The 17,237-nt window shown below is 43.8% G+C and overlaps 1 protein-coding gene across 1 annotated transcript in view; it reads right to left on the bottom strand.

Moving 5' to 3' along the window:
* Positions 1-7,922: 7,922 nt before the first annotated feature.
* Dzank1 (double zinc ribbon and ankyrin repeat domains 1) overlaps positions 7,923-17,237 on the bottom strand; it is a 48,472-nt gene continuing 39,157 nt past the window's right edge. Inside the window, exons 15-21 of the mRNA XM_038330784.1 lie at positions 16,469-16,543; positions 15,749-15,845; positions 15,188-15,288; positions 12,256-12,336; positions 11,654-11,781; positions 8,610-8,684; positions 7,923-8,245 (exon numbers count right to left, since the gene is read on the bottom strand). Coding sequence (XP_038186712.1) covers positions 8,080-8,245; positions 8,610-8,684; positions 11,654-11,781; positions 12,256-12,336; positions 15,188-15,288; positions 15,749-15,845; positions 16,469-16,543 — 723 coding nt within the window. The 3' untranslated portion in view covers positions 7,923-8,079. The remainder of the gene's footprint in view (positions 8,246-8,609; positions 8,685-11,653; positions 11,782-12,255; positions 12,337-15,187; positions 15,289-15,748; positions 15,846-16,468; positions 16,544-17,237) is intronic.

Here is a 17,237-nt window from a genome sequence, read left to right as displayed (position 1 = left end):
TTAGGACTTTTTATCCAAATTCACTAATTCTTATGGTCTTTAGGAAATAATGCCAGATTTTTAAAAAAATTTACCAGGTATGTAATTTTTCTTATAAATTTCCTTAGAGTTTTGGAGTGTTCATAGATTATATGCTACATTATTTTACAGACTATCAAGAGATAAATAGTTCATATCATTGCACTGTAGGTTTGGGGGACACAAATGTGTTCCCAGGTTTCCCTTTGGATGATCAAGAAACAAATTAAAAACCAAATTTATGTAAACAGTAGGGACTTGGGGGAGAGAAAACTGTATTTCTGCCCAGGTTTTCTGGAACTGTGGTATTTTCATTTACATCTGCTCAAGTGTGAATGGTATAAGAACTAAATCTTCTAAGATATATGCAGAAAATATAATTTCTTCTAAAATTCACTGAAATCATGGAGGGTTTTTTGTTGTTGTTACATACCCTTTGGAAGAATTTTCTTCTAAATGGCATTGAAGTACAATTTTCCCGTCAAATTGGCTCAAATAGAGGAGTCTTGGGGAATAATTTCTATGCCAGAATTTTCTTCCAGTGTATCTTAAAGACTTACATTTCATCCAAATTTCTTTACTTAATGGGTACTAGGGTGGGGTAGGGAAATAAGCCCTTTTCCACACAAGTGGTAAGAAAACACTTGTTAAAATTTATAACTTCCTACCTAATAGAAACAGGATCTTTCTCCACAGGGCTCCTGCACATGATTTTTAAGAGTCCAGACTCAGACCAGTGTGCACGCTTGTTTATCTTATTCTTTCCTTCATGTCAGCCCTTTGCTAGCTTCTCTTCCCAAAAGCATTTTTTTTTTCAAATTCAAAACATCTTTTTTTCTTTTTTGATCCAAAGTGATTTAAAAAGATAGCCTTTCACCCAAAGTTGCCAGAAGTGGGATTGCAGGCACAGTGCAATTTTGTCCATGTCCAGATTTGTATAATGATGAGGTGGGACAGTCAACATGAGCTATTTACCACTGTTACCTCAAAGAGCATGCAAATGCATCCTTTTTTTTTTGAGACAGGGCTTTTTTTTTTTAAAAAAGATTGATTGATTGTATATACAACATTCTAGCTCCATGTATGCCCACAGGCCAGAAGAGGGCACCAGATCTCATTACAGATGGTTGTGAGCTACCATGTGGTTGCTGGGAATTGAACTACTCATGACCTCTGGAAGAGCAGCCACTGAGTCATCTCTCCAGCCCCGAGACAGGGTTTCTTTATGTCGCCCTGGTAGTTCAGGAACTAGTTTTGTAGACCAGTGTAGACCAGGCTGGCCTCAAACTCAGAGATCCGCCTGCCTCTGCGTCCTGCGTGCTGGGATTAAAGGTGTGTGCCACCACTGCCGGGCAAAAATGCATCTTTTTAACATCCATATTCATTCAGTGATTTTCTTTATTTTTGACCTAATTCTTAAAGCAGTTTCTTTGTTCTAGACTAGCCCAGAAACATGATTATTCATTTACATTGCTTGTGCTATAGATCATTTTGGATATAATTCTGTGCCAGATCTTCCAAAATGGCTCTGAGCTAGGGTTTTTATAAAGCCAGATTGAGTGAGGTGTGGTGCACATGCCTTTAATCCCAGCACTGGAGAGGCAGAGGCCGAAAGCAAGTACACTGAACTCTTGGTTCAATGAAGAGACTTCTACAACGATACCTGGTCTAGCCTTCTCTAGCACCTACATGTTCACACCTGCATATGCTCCACACACCCCTCGAGCCTTCGTGCTTATGCGGCAGGTGCTCCTACCCCCTGAGCCATTCCCTGGCGCCCTTCTCTCATTCCACAGCAAGAATATGAAATAGGAGAAATAGTAAAAAAAAAAAAAAAAAAAAAAGAAAAGGGAAAGGGGCACGGGAAACAGACGTCAGCCTTTTTCAGGCCTTTGACCAAGGCTTGTCCACGATGCAGACAGTCCAGTGTCTGGGTGCCGTTTTAAGGACATCTTTGAAAGGCTAATGGTGTAGCTCAGTGGTAGAACACTCGCCTCTCACAAGAGGGGCTCTGGATTTGATCCCTAGTACCACTAAATTGGTACATGAATATTTTTGTGGTCTGAGTGTGTGTGTTATAATCTAACCCTTCACATAGTAGTGTTCAAATTCCATTCAGATGAAGGGAGCGATGGTCAAGGTCACAGGCAACACAAAGCTGAACTTACAAAGGTACATGAAGCTGGCTGTGATTTTAAGTTGGGTGTTCTAGAGATGTCTCACAGTCCACTAGACAAACACAGGTTGATTGGCACGTGCTTTGTTCCCTCTTTCTCTTCCAAGGCCACAGCAAAATCTCATGCTGGGATCACATCTTATTTTTATTCTTTTTAGGCGTATACTAAATAACTTTAGATTGTTTTTATTTCCCTGACTTTAAGGAATTTAAGGAAGGAGGAACATAGAAACAGGTGATATGATTCTTTTTTAAAAACAGCAGGTGGAAAAAAGAAAAAAAAACAGCAAGTAACATTATTTCTTGGTATATTATGATGGTTAGTTTTAAGTGTCAACCTGGGAAGAGTCTCAGTGAGGCTCTGTCTACATCAGGCATTGGTGGGGGTTGTCTAGATTATGCTAATTTGAGGTAGGAAGACCAAACCACGATGGGTGGCACTATTCCCTGATGCCGGATACCCCTCTGTATACTGTGAATATGTTTTATCATCATTGGTTAATAAAGAAGCTGCTTTGGCCTATGGCAGGACAGAATATAGCCAGGCTGGAAATCCAAGCAGAGGAAAAGGGAGAAAGAAGGCAGAGTCAGGGAGATGCCAGCATCTGCCAGAGAAGCAGGATGTGAGGCAACAAGCCACGAGCTTTGTGGTAGAATATAAAATAATAGGAATGGGTTAAATTAAGTTATAAGAGCTAGTTAATAATAAGCCTGAGCTAATAAGTAAAACAGTTTGTAATTAATATTAAGCCTCAGAGTAGTTATTTGGGAACTGGTGGGTGGGAGAGAAACAGCCAGCTACAGTTCCCTAAGTGGGGGATCCTGGACTACAGAAGAGTGGACAAAGTGAGTTGAGCAGCAGCATGCAGGGGTTTGCTGCTCCTCGTTCCTCATTATGGATGTGACATGATGCACTCCCTCAAGCTCCTGCCACATATGAGCTAAGTTGGCATTGTCAGGAGTTTATTACAGCAACCAGAAAAGAAACTTAAGACACATACCAAAAAGAATCAGAATACTAGGGTTGGAGAGAGGGGTCGGGGGTTAAGAGTGCTTGCACTGTAATCATGAAGAATGGAGTTCAAATTCCAGCATCTGTTTAACAAGCTGGAGTTTTCCACAAACATCTATAACCCTAGAGCTAATGTGGCAGACAGGATGGTTGTTCAAGTTTGCTTGCTTCCAGCTTAACTGAGACATGAACCTTGAATTCAAGAAGAGGCCCCTGTTGGGGCTGGAGAGATGGCTCAGTGGTTAAGAGCACCGCTTGCTCTTCCAAAAGTCCTGAGTTCAATTCCAGAAACCACACGGTGGCTCACAACCATCTGTAATGAGATCTGGTGCCCTCTTCTGGCCTGCAAACATACATGTAGACAGAATATTATACACATAATATATAAATATTTTTTTAAAAAAAGAAGAGGCCCTGTTTCAGAGGAAGAGGCAGAGTGATAGAAGACACCTGATGCCCTCTTCTGGTCTCTGTGAGCATACACAGGAGTGTGAACCACCCCACACACACTCAGACACCACACACACACACAATCTTTTAAATCATAATATTATTTCATAAGGAGATAGATATTATTTAAAACTAGTTATTTAAAATAACCCATGCACAGAAACCTTGAAAAACCGACACTCGAAGAATGTGATAGTTCAGGAATTTTTCCTTTATTTAAATTTTCTGCTGTTTTAATTTCTTATAACACACATGAAATGTTTCATGAAATAGTCACGTGTCTGCACAGGATAAGCGGTGAATCATTCTGCTGAGATCTGAATGTCCATCTTGACTGTACACATATCCAGGAGGCAAAACCTGCGCCAGCATTTCTTGTCTCACAACACATAAACCCACACAACCAAGATATGGATCCACTTGACATTTGCTGGCATATATATTTTCATTTTGAGTACAACCTTGTATCAGAAAATAAAAGTTCTCCAAGCTTAATAGCCAAGATATCTATTTTCCAAAGCTATTCTTTAGGCTCACTGATCATTCAAAAAACCATAAAGTGCATCTTCACAACGACTTCCTAAGAACCCACCTGTGCCAGGAGCTACAGTTAAACATGAGACGCACAGTCTCAGGCATGGAGGTTGGGTGTGTAGGCATGCAGGTGCAACATTGTGTCGGTCAGCTTTTTCATCACTATAACACAGTACCAGAGATGATCAACTTAGAAACAAAAAGTTTGGTGTTTGCTCACAGTTTTGAAGTTTCCAGTCCATGGTCATTTGGTTCCATGCCATTGGGCATGTGGCAAGGCAACACATCGTACCAGAACAAAATCATTCACTGCATCACCAGGAAGCAAAAGAGAATGAGTTCCCACAGTCCCTTCAAAGACCTGCCTTCGACCATTAAAAGACACCTTACAGGCCCACATTTCTTGAAGGTTTCTTCTTGGGATTGCCCTATTCTCACCCATGCTCCCAGGTGAACTTCAAGATTTGTTCAGCTCAGTGGTCAAACCACTGTGAAATGGAAAGACACTTTCGGGACTTTGGCCATCAGGAACATCACACAGAAACAACCCATACGGTCACATCATTGAAGCAGCTTACGGAAGGAAACGGACTACATGTCACAGTATTACACACACCAAAAAATTCACTGTCAACACGTTCACCTTGAGGAAATATGCAATGCTGTCTCTCATGTGATGACCTAGGTAGGCAGGAAGGCGCAGGCTCATTCCCAACAGGGTACCAATAATACATGGTGGATGAACTGGCATAAATACTGCCTACACTTTAAAATGATTTGCATTCAATGGTTCTAGAGAACGTGGAAGGCCCATGTTCACTGCTGTTGACCTATGTACAAAAGCTGGATTGTCTAAACAGCTTTCAGACTTGATAATACATTTTTCTGGATATTATTATTTTGAATAATCACTTTGGGTAACCTGAATCTACAGACTGCATACTGCCAAAAATGCCAGCCAAGACAACCTACAGCTCCTCCGGGCTCTTACGGTGGAGACAGAAAGATCCAGCCTGGGCCCAAATGGTAACAGGTCAGAAACAATGAAGTGCTTTTCCTTTAGTGCTTGCAGGAGACGATTACCCTGCCATTGGTGAATGCAGTTTCTGTCTCAGCCTTATAAATTCAACTTTGCTAAAGATGGGAGACTTTGGGGAGTTCAAGGGTATCAGACTGGGAAACTTACTGAGGCTTTCAGGTACTTTTTGTGGGGAACTGGCTACATACTATCTTCCATCGTGAGCCAGCTCATTGCATTATGAACTTACCTAATATCAAACAATGCAGGGTGTATAGAATGTCCCATTAGTTGGCCTGTCAAAACCAATCAGTTAAGAATTCAAGACTCATCTAACTGCACTAATGCCCTAGACAGACACCAATCGGGAGAAGTATCCTGCTGGACAGATGTTCCTCCCTGGCGCCATACAAGTCCATCCTCTAGATGACCACTCCACAAGCGAACATTCCATCCCAATCTCCCATTCACACATGGCCACCGAACAACTCTTTGCTAGACTGGACTTGGCATTATCTGCTCACATACCCTCTTTTGTACGTACTAAGAACCACATCCATGCCACTACCATAACATTCTAACACCTTGAGCTGGTCTAATTTCTGTCTTCTCTTGCCACTTTCTGCCTATGCTCCCCCAATGCTGTATCTAACAATGTTGTTTTATGTCAACTCCATGTGTGTGCCAGCATGTGTGTCTGATGGGAACAGTGTCACAGCTTTAGAGATGCTTTCTTCTACCACCTCAGCAAAAGGTCAGGGACTTTAAACTACCCTCCATGGTATTTTCAAGGAACATACGCAGAACAAATATCCAGGCCGAGGACTTTGGTTTCAAATTGGCCAACAGGATTTGTAGAGTGAGGGCTGGCAAAAGTAGCTCTGAGGACTGTGGGATCATAATTATTACTGGGCCACTGATTGTGACCAAGTGTGTCATCTGTTATACAGAGACAGGCAAGATGACAGCCACCCCTCTGTCCAGATAGATTCACATCTACTATTATTAAATAAAGGGGACAGATATAGCTGCTGGAGGCCCACAATGTTCTGATATAATGTTAAGTTTTCTTCAAGGAGGGGTTGAGTGCTAGACTCTTTTTGCCCAGGAAGGTAGGAAACAAAACACCTGTAGAACTGTAGGCACAGAAGCGTCTGCTACCACCTCCCAAATGTCCACACATCTGTAGGAAGTGCCTCCCAGGTCTCTTATAGACAATGGCTCTCCTTCCCTGATGGAGGGCATGAGTTGAGAGAAGAGGAGCATCCATTAACACGAAGTCATGCTGAGTAAGAGTAGCCTTGCTTTCAGAAGACTTAGCAGAACCTAAGTTACAATGATGTGGGACCCATTCCTAGAAACATACTTCTGGGGAGCCCCCTTTGCAGGAAAGAAAGAGCCATCTGTAAAGCTCTCATTCGAATAGATTTTCAGGCACCCATCTGCTGAGGGTGAGAGGTCACTAGCATGCAGGAAGAACTTCTGGGAGGAGGGGGAAGACCCTAGATGGACTGAGTCCAGCCTGAGGGAGTGAGAAACAGGGCCATCTAGTTCTGAATCAAGGGAAGAGACCCACAGTTGGCTTTCTGCTAAGGTAAGGACACAGTCACTCTACTATGAATTCTTATAAGTTATTTGATTAAGCTATATATAGATATATATGTTTAATAAAGGCGGGGGAGGATATATATGTGCTATATAGTTTTATGTCATACTTCTTGTGCACACAGACAGATGTGATTACATAATGTTGTATCACCCCTGCAGAGACATGGCTGACTCTGAGGGTGAAGCAGTGGCTGAAGAATCAGAATGAGAAGAGCTTTTTTATATAGTACTTTATACTTTTTGACTTTGAACCACATTTAACTACTACCTACTGAAAAGTAAATTAGCAACTGGGCTCAGATACTACCGTTGGTCGGGTATTTGGTTAGCATGCATGAAGCCCTGGGTTCCGTCCCCTGTACCACATAAAACTGAATGTGGTGGTACAAGTCTGGAATCCCAGGACTCAGTGGGTGGAGGCAGCAGGGTCAGGAGTTCAAGGTCATATTCAGCTAAATAGCAAGTTTAAGGACAGGGCACATGAGACCCTGTCTCAAAAACAACAATAAAGAAGAAAAACAAAAATTAAAAACCAAACTTTAAAATTATCAGTAAAACATTAAAAAGTATCTGGACATGGTGGCACATGCCTTTAATTTGGGAGACAGAGACAGATATATCTCTGTGAGTTCAAGGCCAGCCTGGTCTATGTAGCAAATTCTAGGCCAGCCATGGCTGTATATTGAGACACTGACTCAAAAAAAAAGAAAGAAAGAAAGAAAGAAAGAAAGAAAGAAAGAAAGAAAGAAAGAAAAAGAAAATAACAACAAAACAGAAAATAAAACATTAAAAAAAAAGAGCTGGGTCTGCTGGTCCCAGCATGTCCTCTCAGTTACTTGGGAGGTTGAGGAGGGAAGATCCCAAGTTGTTCAAGGCCTTTCTATGCTACCGAGTAAGTTCAAGGCTAGTCTGAGCAACTTTATGTGTTCAAAACAAAGGCTAGGATATAGCATGGTGGTACACTTGCCTAGCCTCTGCAAGGCCCTGGGTTCAATCCCTCCTACCACTTGTAAGTGTGTGTACGTGCATGAATACACATACACACTGACACTCACACACACACACGAATACACATATACACGGACACTCACACACACACACACACACACACACGCACGCACACACACACACACACACACACACACACACACACACATCTTATGAGTTCCTTTCAATTCTGATTCTTACGCTTAAATACACATTCCCAAAACAAGAACATCTGTAGCTGGGTAGTCTCTTTGCAGCCTTGTGACTACCTCAGACCTAACTGTCACCTAGGATGGGGTTCCCAGATGGGGAAAGTTGGTCCTCCATGCCTTGGCTGAACTTAGTGGCAAAGAGCGAAACGGTGAAGTCATCCCCAACCTCAAGAGCGATGTCATACGCTGTCTGGCCTCTTGTGTTTTTCTTTTGAGGATTTGCGTTGCACCTGCGAAGGAAGTAAAGAAAGTTACTCAAGCTCACTCAGGAATATGACCCTCAGAGCTGACTATTCCTTGCCACAGAAACCAATGTAGGTACCTGGTCCTACCTCCCCAGATGTGTCCCCAAGAGGCCAGCTCTCAGAGTGACTCTCCCTTTTAAATGATTGTGTGATTTCAAGTATTCAATTGCCTGTCCTTGTGATTGGATCCAATCGCATCAAAGTCCTATAACCATATTAAATAAGGGTAACTCTCATTGTGCAATAGTGGCCTTCACTGACAGGGATAACAGAAAGTAGGGCCTGTCTAACACCACTGAGTGTCAGTAGGGATGTCACTGCTCTCCTCGGTATAAGTCTTTGAACATACCCCAGTAAGGTGATGATGCTCTCCTTTCCTTCCAGGCCAAGCAGAGTTGCTTCATGAAGAGCTGTATTTCTGAACCTATTTGTGGGGGGGAAAATTTCTGGGTAAATATTTAGTGTCATCAGGAAAGTGGAAAGGGACTAAACTCAGGTTCTCAGGCTCAGTGGCAGGTGCCTTTACCTGCTGAGTAATCTTGCTGGCCCTAATTCTGGTTTCTAAGGAGCACCCTGCCAAGCCTCTCTGTTCAGGAAAGCTAGGTCTCTGAATGGCTGATGCCTAAGAGTGGCAGGGTGGCAGGGATGTGGTTCCCTGGATGTACCGAGCCCAGCTGCAGGGCAGAGGCCATGCTGGAAGGTTTCAACTTTTTAGATGGATATATTTGAGCTAGATTTAGTAGCATTTGACTCTCTGGGGGCAAGTCTACTTCCCTTTATTGGCACCTATTAAAAAGGAAGAAGAAATCTATGTTTCATTTGGGAAGATGACCTCCAGTCTGGCTTTCTTCCCCCAAAGACTTTCACCTACGTAAGGTAAACATTGCTCAGGGCAATCTTGATAACGCTGTGGGAGCCGCTGTTACTACTCCACTCTGATGGGCATAACCACAAAGCTGTGATGTAGGAGGCCTGCACTAGCACTGTGCACCAGTCAGAGGGACGGGCCAAACCAAGCACAGGACTCGGCATGTCTGCAGTGAAATCACATGTGTATCTGGGTCACTGTGGAGTGCCTATGAAGTATATAAGGAAACTAAGGAAGACCACAATAAAGTGGCAACTTGTTCTATGTCCACAGAAGTTTCAAACTCGTAGTTGAATTGTTCATGAATCCAGGACTCATTTTACTGGAGAATCGTTTAAAAAGTGACTTGCAGGGGCTGGAGAGATGGCTCAGAGGTTAAGAGCACTGACTGCTCTTCCAGAGGTCCTGAGTTCAATTCCCAGCAACCACATGGTGGTTCACAACCATCTATAATGAGATCTGGTGCCCTCTTCTGGCCTGCAGGCATACATGGAAGGAATGCTGTATACATAATAAATAAATAAATCTTTTTTAAAAAAAGTGACTTGCAGATCAACCACAAGGCATCATGCTTAAATGCTATGAAAAGCTTGTCTGAATTATAAAAATACAAAATATATTATAAAGCAAGCAAATAGCATCACTGGGTACAGTGGTGCACACCTTGGATCTCAATACACAGAATGTAGAGGCAGGTGTATCTTCATGAATTCAAGATCAGCCAGGCTGATCAGCCAGTGAGAAATTATTAAAAAAAAAACCCACACATAATCAAATAGCATCATTTATTTCATCAAGAAAATGATGCAAAGGTATGGGAAAATGAAGAGGGTGCAGACTCAAGAAAACTCAAGAAAGTCAACAATGTTAACAATGTTGCATAACTACATATCAAATATTCTATTATAGACTGAAACTGAGAGGGAGCAGTCTCTTCTGCTCATAATGTCCTATGGGAAATACTATAAAATGCACTCAGAAATAGGCTCTGTTATTATAGCCCTGTCTAGCCTCAAACTTATGATCCTCCTGCCACCGTCTAAGTGCTGAGAGTGCAGGTATGTACCAACAGCCCTGGTGACAAATTTTACAAGTACATATAGTCAATTTGGAAGAGTAAGAAAACAAAATGAACAGTAGCCATAATGAATATATTTTGAATAAAAACACAAGAAAAATTGAAACAGATAATAGAAGCAAAGCTATGGGAATTTTGTTCCCTCCTCCATGGTGGCTGGAAATACCAAACAACACATCTCACCAAGCCAGGAAGCAAGAGGGCTACCTGCAGCATCTTTGGAAACTTCTATTTTGACAACATGTCCAGAAGATGAGCATTGCCATAGATGATACATACTCCAGGAACTTCTGAACCCAGTTTCCAAAGTAATTTGGAAGCAAACAAGAGAATCTCAGATAGGGATTAGGTTGTGAGTCAAGATGGCCCTGAGGCTGGGCAGTAGGTAACTTTACATAGAACCCCTTCATCCTCAGATGTGCACATTAAGGGGCCAGGGACTGTATGGTGGTGTCAGCCCGGCAGGCAGCCATGTGACCCTTTTTTTCTGCATTAACTTTATAGATACATTTTCACAGGAATACACTGAGGCCTCTCTTTACTCAGCATAGGTCTTAACAGTTTGGATCATGACAATAGCTTTGCCCAATATCCCAAGAGTTAAAGACTCACTAGACCTAGAAAAGTACAAGTTCATGTTGGATGTGGTAGCACACACCTATAATCTCAGCACTCAGGAAGCAGAGGCAGAAGGATTGCAAATTCAAGGCCAGATGGTCTACATTAGCAAGTTTTAGGTTGGCCATGCCTAAATAAAAAGCACACAAAAAGTACAAATTAATAGGTTAGCAAATGCATTACCATTTATAAAGCCCATTAGCAGTGCTGGCACATGCTTTTAATCCCAGCTCAGGAGGCAGGCGGATCTCTGAGTTCAAGGCCAGCCTGATCTACAGAGGTTCAGGACAGCCAGGGCTACACAGAGATACCCTGTCTCAAAAAAAAAAAAAGTATAAACCCCATTAAGTTAGGCAATAGAGTATTTTAAAATTTGGTTTTACTCAAGGTCCCTTGAGTCATTGTTCTAGAAGGCTGTAGAACTTTTAGGAGGTGGAGATTCACTAAAGGAAGGTCACTGAGGGTGGGCTTGGATGTTTTTTAGCCCCACCCCACTTCTTCCTGAGTGTGGATACAATGTGAGCAGTGACCTCCTGCTCCTGACCAAGCCTTCCCTGCCTGCTGCCTTTTTGGACTACATCCCTCCAAACTGTAAGTCCAATCAAACCCTTTCTCCCCTTCTGTCAGGGCTTTCTATCACAGGAATAACAAAGCTGCTAAAGCACCCAGCTTTGGAAAACACCGACTAAGCCTCTTACTAAGGCTGGAAGAGAGTAAAACAGGTCTGGGGGTTCCAATCGAACAGGACACTTGCATGGGCTGACTCTCCTGTGACAGAATCCTGTGAGCTATGCTTAGTCACAACAGGGTGTCCTGCTGTTTCACTTACGGTCCCCACTGCAGGTCGATGTCTGCTCCTCTCTGAGCAAGAACTGGAATGGCTTCATGGTGTTTATTCACAACAGCCACGATAACAGCGGGTCGCCCTTGACTATCACAACAGTTAGGGTCTGCTCCCTGTGGGTCACGGAAAGGGACAAACTTGCCACAAACCCGAACTCAACATTGCCCAACTGCCATCCCACCATGAATGACAAATGTCCTCGGAAGGGATGATGGCATTAAGCTGAGTATAAACCAGAGGAGGATGAGGAATCTCATGAACACAGTTATAATGGACACAGATGTCAAGCCCCCAGATGTTTAAGACTTTTCCCCACATCGGGAGGAGCAAGCAAGCACCCAACCACCTTGCCTTGTTAGGAAAGCAGGCTGAGAGTAAATTTGGCCACATTCTGTCCAGCTCAAGGACATTACTTAGGTTCGTACGTGCTTGTCTACACGATTCTTTGCTATATAAGCAGGCAGAGAAGCACCACCGAGTATAATGCCCTTGGGCAGTCCTTCAGCCCTTGCATGCAGAGCTCAGTCAGCAGGCAGCGGCACAAAGCAGGCTGCTCTCTGCAGAGAGCCTGTTCTGAGGGCACTCACTTCATCGAGCAGCTGTTCCAGCACGGACAGTCTTCCTTTCCCGGCGGAGCCAACCTCCTCCAGCAGGAGTCTGTTTTCAGGCTGTGGGGTGACAGAACAGGGCATCTTCATGGCCTCTGGGTACCTGTGCTGCAGAGTCCCAGCCAAGCGCTCAAGGCACTACCCCTCCCCCTCCGGGTTAGTAGTTATGTTCTCCGTTAACAACATGGACTGGTAAGAGTGAGTTTTGAGAGAAAGGTGTGTGTGTGTGTGTGTGTGTGTGTGTGTGTTTTTCTGAGTGTTTCCGTGTGTGCAAAGTCCTCCACATGCAGTAGTACAGACATACACATGTAACTGTAATGTGTAATCTGTGCTCAGCTCCCAAGCCTTGTTATGGGGAAGGGCACTGCTTTGACATTTGTTTCATACAATCAAGGGCAGGGAGGCCCATGAGAGGCCTCACAAAACCTCAGAAATTTGCAGGCTTTGTATTGAATAGTTCCAGGAAGAGCAGCTAGGGTGAAGCCGCGAATCCACTCCGTGGCTCCACTCCGTGGCTCCACTCCGTGGCTTCACTCTGTGGCTTACGAAAGTGCCCGAGGCTAGCCCAGGATGACAGATCACACACTCACCCAAGAAATGGAACAGAGCCTGTCTCTTGCTTAGGAAAAAATACTTTCATTGGTCCATAGACATCTAAAGAATTTCTTTTATGTTTTCAAAATGCCATGAAATTTACCTTTAGTTGTCTTTCATATCATTTTATATATAGAAAGGATTCCAAATACTAGAAGACTGAAGGAATTAGGCCCAAATAAGCCCACCCCTTTAGTATGCTTCTGCCACTCGGTCCCCATGCCTTGGGTGGTCACAGGGACTCAGACTGTCCTTTGTAGAAGCGATTACAAAACCTACTCCCCTTCCTGGGCTACTAAGTCTTTCAGAAGATATGGGGTTTAGTCTATGTGACCCCTCATTTGCCACCCCACCTCTCTGGTGAATTTCTTGGAACAAGGTACTGTTTCCTAATCAGAAAAACCCCACATGGTCTTAGGTATGGTGCCTAGTCACCGTGAATTCTGGTCCCTATGGAAAAAACATATTAGACTATCAGTTTCCTGAGCTCTGGGGCACATCTGGGTGTGCTCAAAAATAATCACTACACAGTCAATGAATGCTAGGGCTGGCAAGTGCAAATGAGAAAGTAATGGCACACGGCAGGGGGAGACCTGGGTCGCACACAGACTAGTGAGCGAGCTCTGCACTTCTCTCACGCTCAGTGTTTCAGACTGGGGGAAGGTGGAGAGCACAAGCAACCAAAACCAGTCACAGGGTCTGCCCCCCAAATTTACTAGTGCACGTGAGGCCTATGTTGCAGGAGAGGCATGTAAATGCAAAAAAATAGACCCAGCCTCCAAAGCAACTGAGATACAAGCAAGGAGGCTAGAGCATGCCCACAGTCGAGGCCCAAGGGCCTGGCAGAACCCGGGGGTGAGAGGCGCCACATATGCCCTTCTCTACATCTGGCTTGCTGCCCCTCACAGCTGTTCTCTGTGCTGCAGTCAGAGGGCGGGAGCCAGACAAGCAGGGCAAGCCGGGGAAGGCAGTAGGCCACCTTCAGTCCCTTCGGGATTATTCCTGGTATGTATTTTAAAAGACAAAACCTTAAAGCTGCAGGAGATCCTGAAGTGATGTCCACTGCAGTGGACGAGTGATTCTGAGGGATCTCTAAGAAGACTACAATAGGTAAAAACAATACAATAAACAAACAAAAGACAACCGAACACCCAGAGATCAGAGTGTTTTCCTCTCTAGCTGAACATTCAGGTTCTAAAGGTTAGTCAGCAAGGAGGGCAGATATTAGGTTCAGGCTGCAGACAAGACTGCACGACTGGAGGGCTTACTGTGACTGGCGGAGACAGCTGCCACCCTCCCCTTGGCTCCTGTGTGAGGGCAGGAAAACTATGCTTTCTGTCTAAAGCCCTGCATCTATTTTCTAGAAATCACATGATTTCCCAGCAAAGGCTTCTAATGGGAGAAGGGAAGAGTGCACATACAAGGGAGGCTATGAGGGGAAGGAACAAAGATGGCTACATGCAGAAATGAAAAATATATGAGCACATCACACCATTAACACCACTACCACCAGAGGAAAGACCTTCTACACTGGCAGCCCAGGAGACCTACTGCCTCCTGCCTAGTAACTCTGGGGAGCCCCATCATGGTGGTTTGAATGAGAACAGTCCCCACAGGCTCCTCATATGTTTAAATGCTTGGTCCCCAGTTGGTGGAACTGTTTGGGAAGGATTAGGAGGTGTGGCCTTGCTGAAATAGGTGTGTCCCTGGTGGGTGGGCTTTGAGGTTTCAAAAGCCCATTCCAGGCTCAGTATCTTTCTCTCTGTGTCTGTAATTTGTAGATCAGATATGAACCCTCAGTTATTTCTCCAGTGTCATGCTTGCATGACACCCTGTAAGCAAGCCCCCAGCTACATTCTTTCTTTTAAACGCTGCCTTGCTCATGGTGTATCTTCACAGTAGTACAGCAGTAACCAAGAAACCCATCCATAGCCACTCACCCATATAGAGACTTCAACTCATACACCTATAAACTTGGCACTTATACTGAACACCCATGCCAGCACCAGTGCTGATCCAACTAGCCCCTTATTTGTGAAGTGACTAGACAATGAAGCATCATCGTGTATTTAGCCAAACCAAGTATCAGAGAAAGATGAGCACTCAGAACTGACCCTGGAGGAAACAGAGATGATCCAGGAAATTGATGAGACTTTAAAATTAGCTCTAGCTCACCATCTTAAGAAATTTGCCACAAAATAGACAGCGCTGTTGTTTAAAAGGAGAAAATGAGAAAACATTCCATTACAAAATGTCCAAATAAACACTGGCGCAGCAGGCTGCACACAGAGCTACGGAGACCAAGAAGTGCACCTACCGCAGGCAGCTCTGGGTTTCTGTGCAAGTTTTTGGTCTTGGGATCCTTCATCTTCTTGATATTTTCGGGCATGTCTGAGGCGCTCTGGCTATAGGCACTAACTGAAATGACAAAGAGTTGGAGACCAAACGACGCTGCCATACTGGTCACGTGTAAGGACACTTCGGCCATGCCCCTCAAAAGTCACAATGATAAAATGTATTTTCTAGATTTTTTTTTAAAATTAAACCTGGCAGGTGGGACCCTTGACCACCCCTTCCAGGAACCTGGAAATGATTTGAAAGGGAAAAGAAGGGATTTCAATTTTTAGATTAAAAAGCACATGACGGTACACACCCCCCTCGTCCCCCCCCCCCAGTTGCAGCAAATAAACTTCCCAAGCCCTGTGAAGGATTTCAGAACTCAGACCCCCCATTTCCAGAGAAGCCAGACAAATAAACTGCCTGGAACATGTTGAGATTCGTGACGCACCTTCAAATTTTATACAAGTCTCACCAATCCCTGACTAATCAGTGTGTTCTTGGTTAATTAACGAAAACTCATCAGGAGGGTACAACTCACCCAAGCTGGCCCTGCTGTCATACAGCTCGTTCCCACCTTCGCTGATACTGCACAGAAAGTGGTCACTGAGATTCATCGCCTTGTTGATGTACAGGTTCTGCCCAATGAAAACATTTCAAGCATCACTAACGATGGGGCTGCTACGTCGCAGCTGAGAGAAGCTCTACTGCGAGCCTGCTCCTCTGGAGGGGCACTTACAGTGCAGCCTGAGGCTGGGAACCCTGTGCACGGGAGGCAAGCATTCTACGACTAAGTCATAGCCCCAAGGTGCTTCTACTTTTAAGACTGCTCTAACAAACTTGTCCCAGATGGCCTTGAACTCATTCTGGCCTTTACTTTGAGATCCTCAGGCCTCATCCTTCCAAGTGGTTTATTTAGTATAAAACAAATAAGTCAAGGTGAAAATCAGTAAGCATTTTTTCTTAGTCTTTTTCCAAGTTTGTTGTATCCCAGGCATATAATCATTTCAGTAAGCTGTGAGCCCAAGGAAAACCAGAGCAAGTGTGGGTAGCAGCTCCTGCTCCCAGCACATCCACTGGGCTGGACAGTGGGCTTCTCTGATGGTTAGCACAGTTATTTATATAGTCCCATGGAATTCCTTGTCTAGGTTGGGTTTATTATTTGAAACTTTTCCTTTCTATTCATTATGCGAAAGCATCCCTGTGAACTGTAAACCATCGGGGCAATCAACTTGTAGATAACTTCTGGAGGAATACATACCTTGTTTGAGACCTGAACGTAGTTCAGCCTGATGCTAACTTCATAGCCATCTTCATGGACAGTAGCAGAGATAAGCTTTTAAAGAAATTTAAAGAATATTCTCAGTTGTGGTGTGGGACTCAACCCCTAAGAATTCTGAAATGTGAAACTCTGTATTTAGTAAAATATTTATCACAAAAAGGGTTAGACTAGAGAAACAAGAGGAGAAACTGAGATGAGATAAATAGAAAACAAAGAAAAAACCAGCAGACTCCAAACCAACCGACCTGTATTCCTAATTATAAATGAACTAAATACTTTAGTTGAGGGCAGGGACTCTCAGACTGAATAAGAACAAGATCCGAATTTATATTTTCTTCAAGAGACTTCTCCAGTCGTCAGTTATATGGCTTGCTATGAAGATCTACAGACTCTGAAAAGGTATCCTGGTGAATGAGGGGGGCAGCTCTGCAAGGAAGGAACTCATGAGTGAGTAGTTTCCCCTGTAAGCTGTGGAATGAACTTAAAAGAGGGCAGCAAATGTTTCTGAGGAGCAAATGGTAATTTTTATTTAGGTCTTGTGGGTCATAAATTCTCTACTGCAAATGCTTAGACTTGCTGTGGTAACCCAAAGCAGCCACGGCTAACATCTCTGATCCAATTACATATTACTTGTAAAACTAGGCAGTGGCCACATTTGTCTCAGAGAGAATAGTTTGCTGAACTCCAGATTAAGACAAAGTTTGCATAAGCTACCAAACAGTCCATCAAAGGAAGCTGAGCAGTACTT

The sequence above is a fragment of the Arvicola amphibius genome, chromosome 5, assembly GCF_903992535.2.
Source record: "Arvicola amphibius chromosome 5, mArvAmp1.2, whole genome shotgun sequence".
NCBI lineage: Eukaryota > Metazoa > Chordata > Mammalia > Rodentia > Cricetidae > Arvicola > Arvicola amphibius.
Note: the sequence above shows the minus strand (reverse complement) of the source record. Positions and strands in the feature narration are given on the sequence as shown.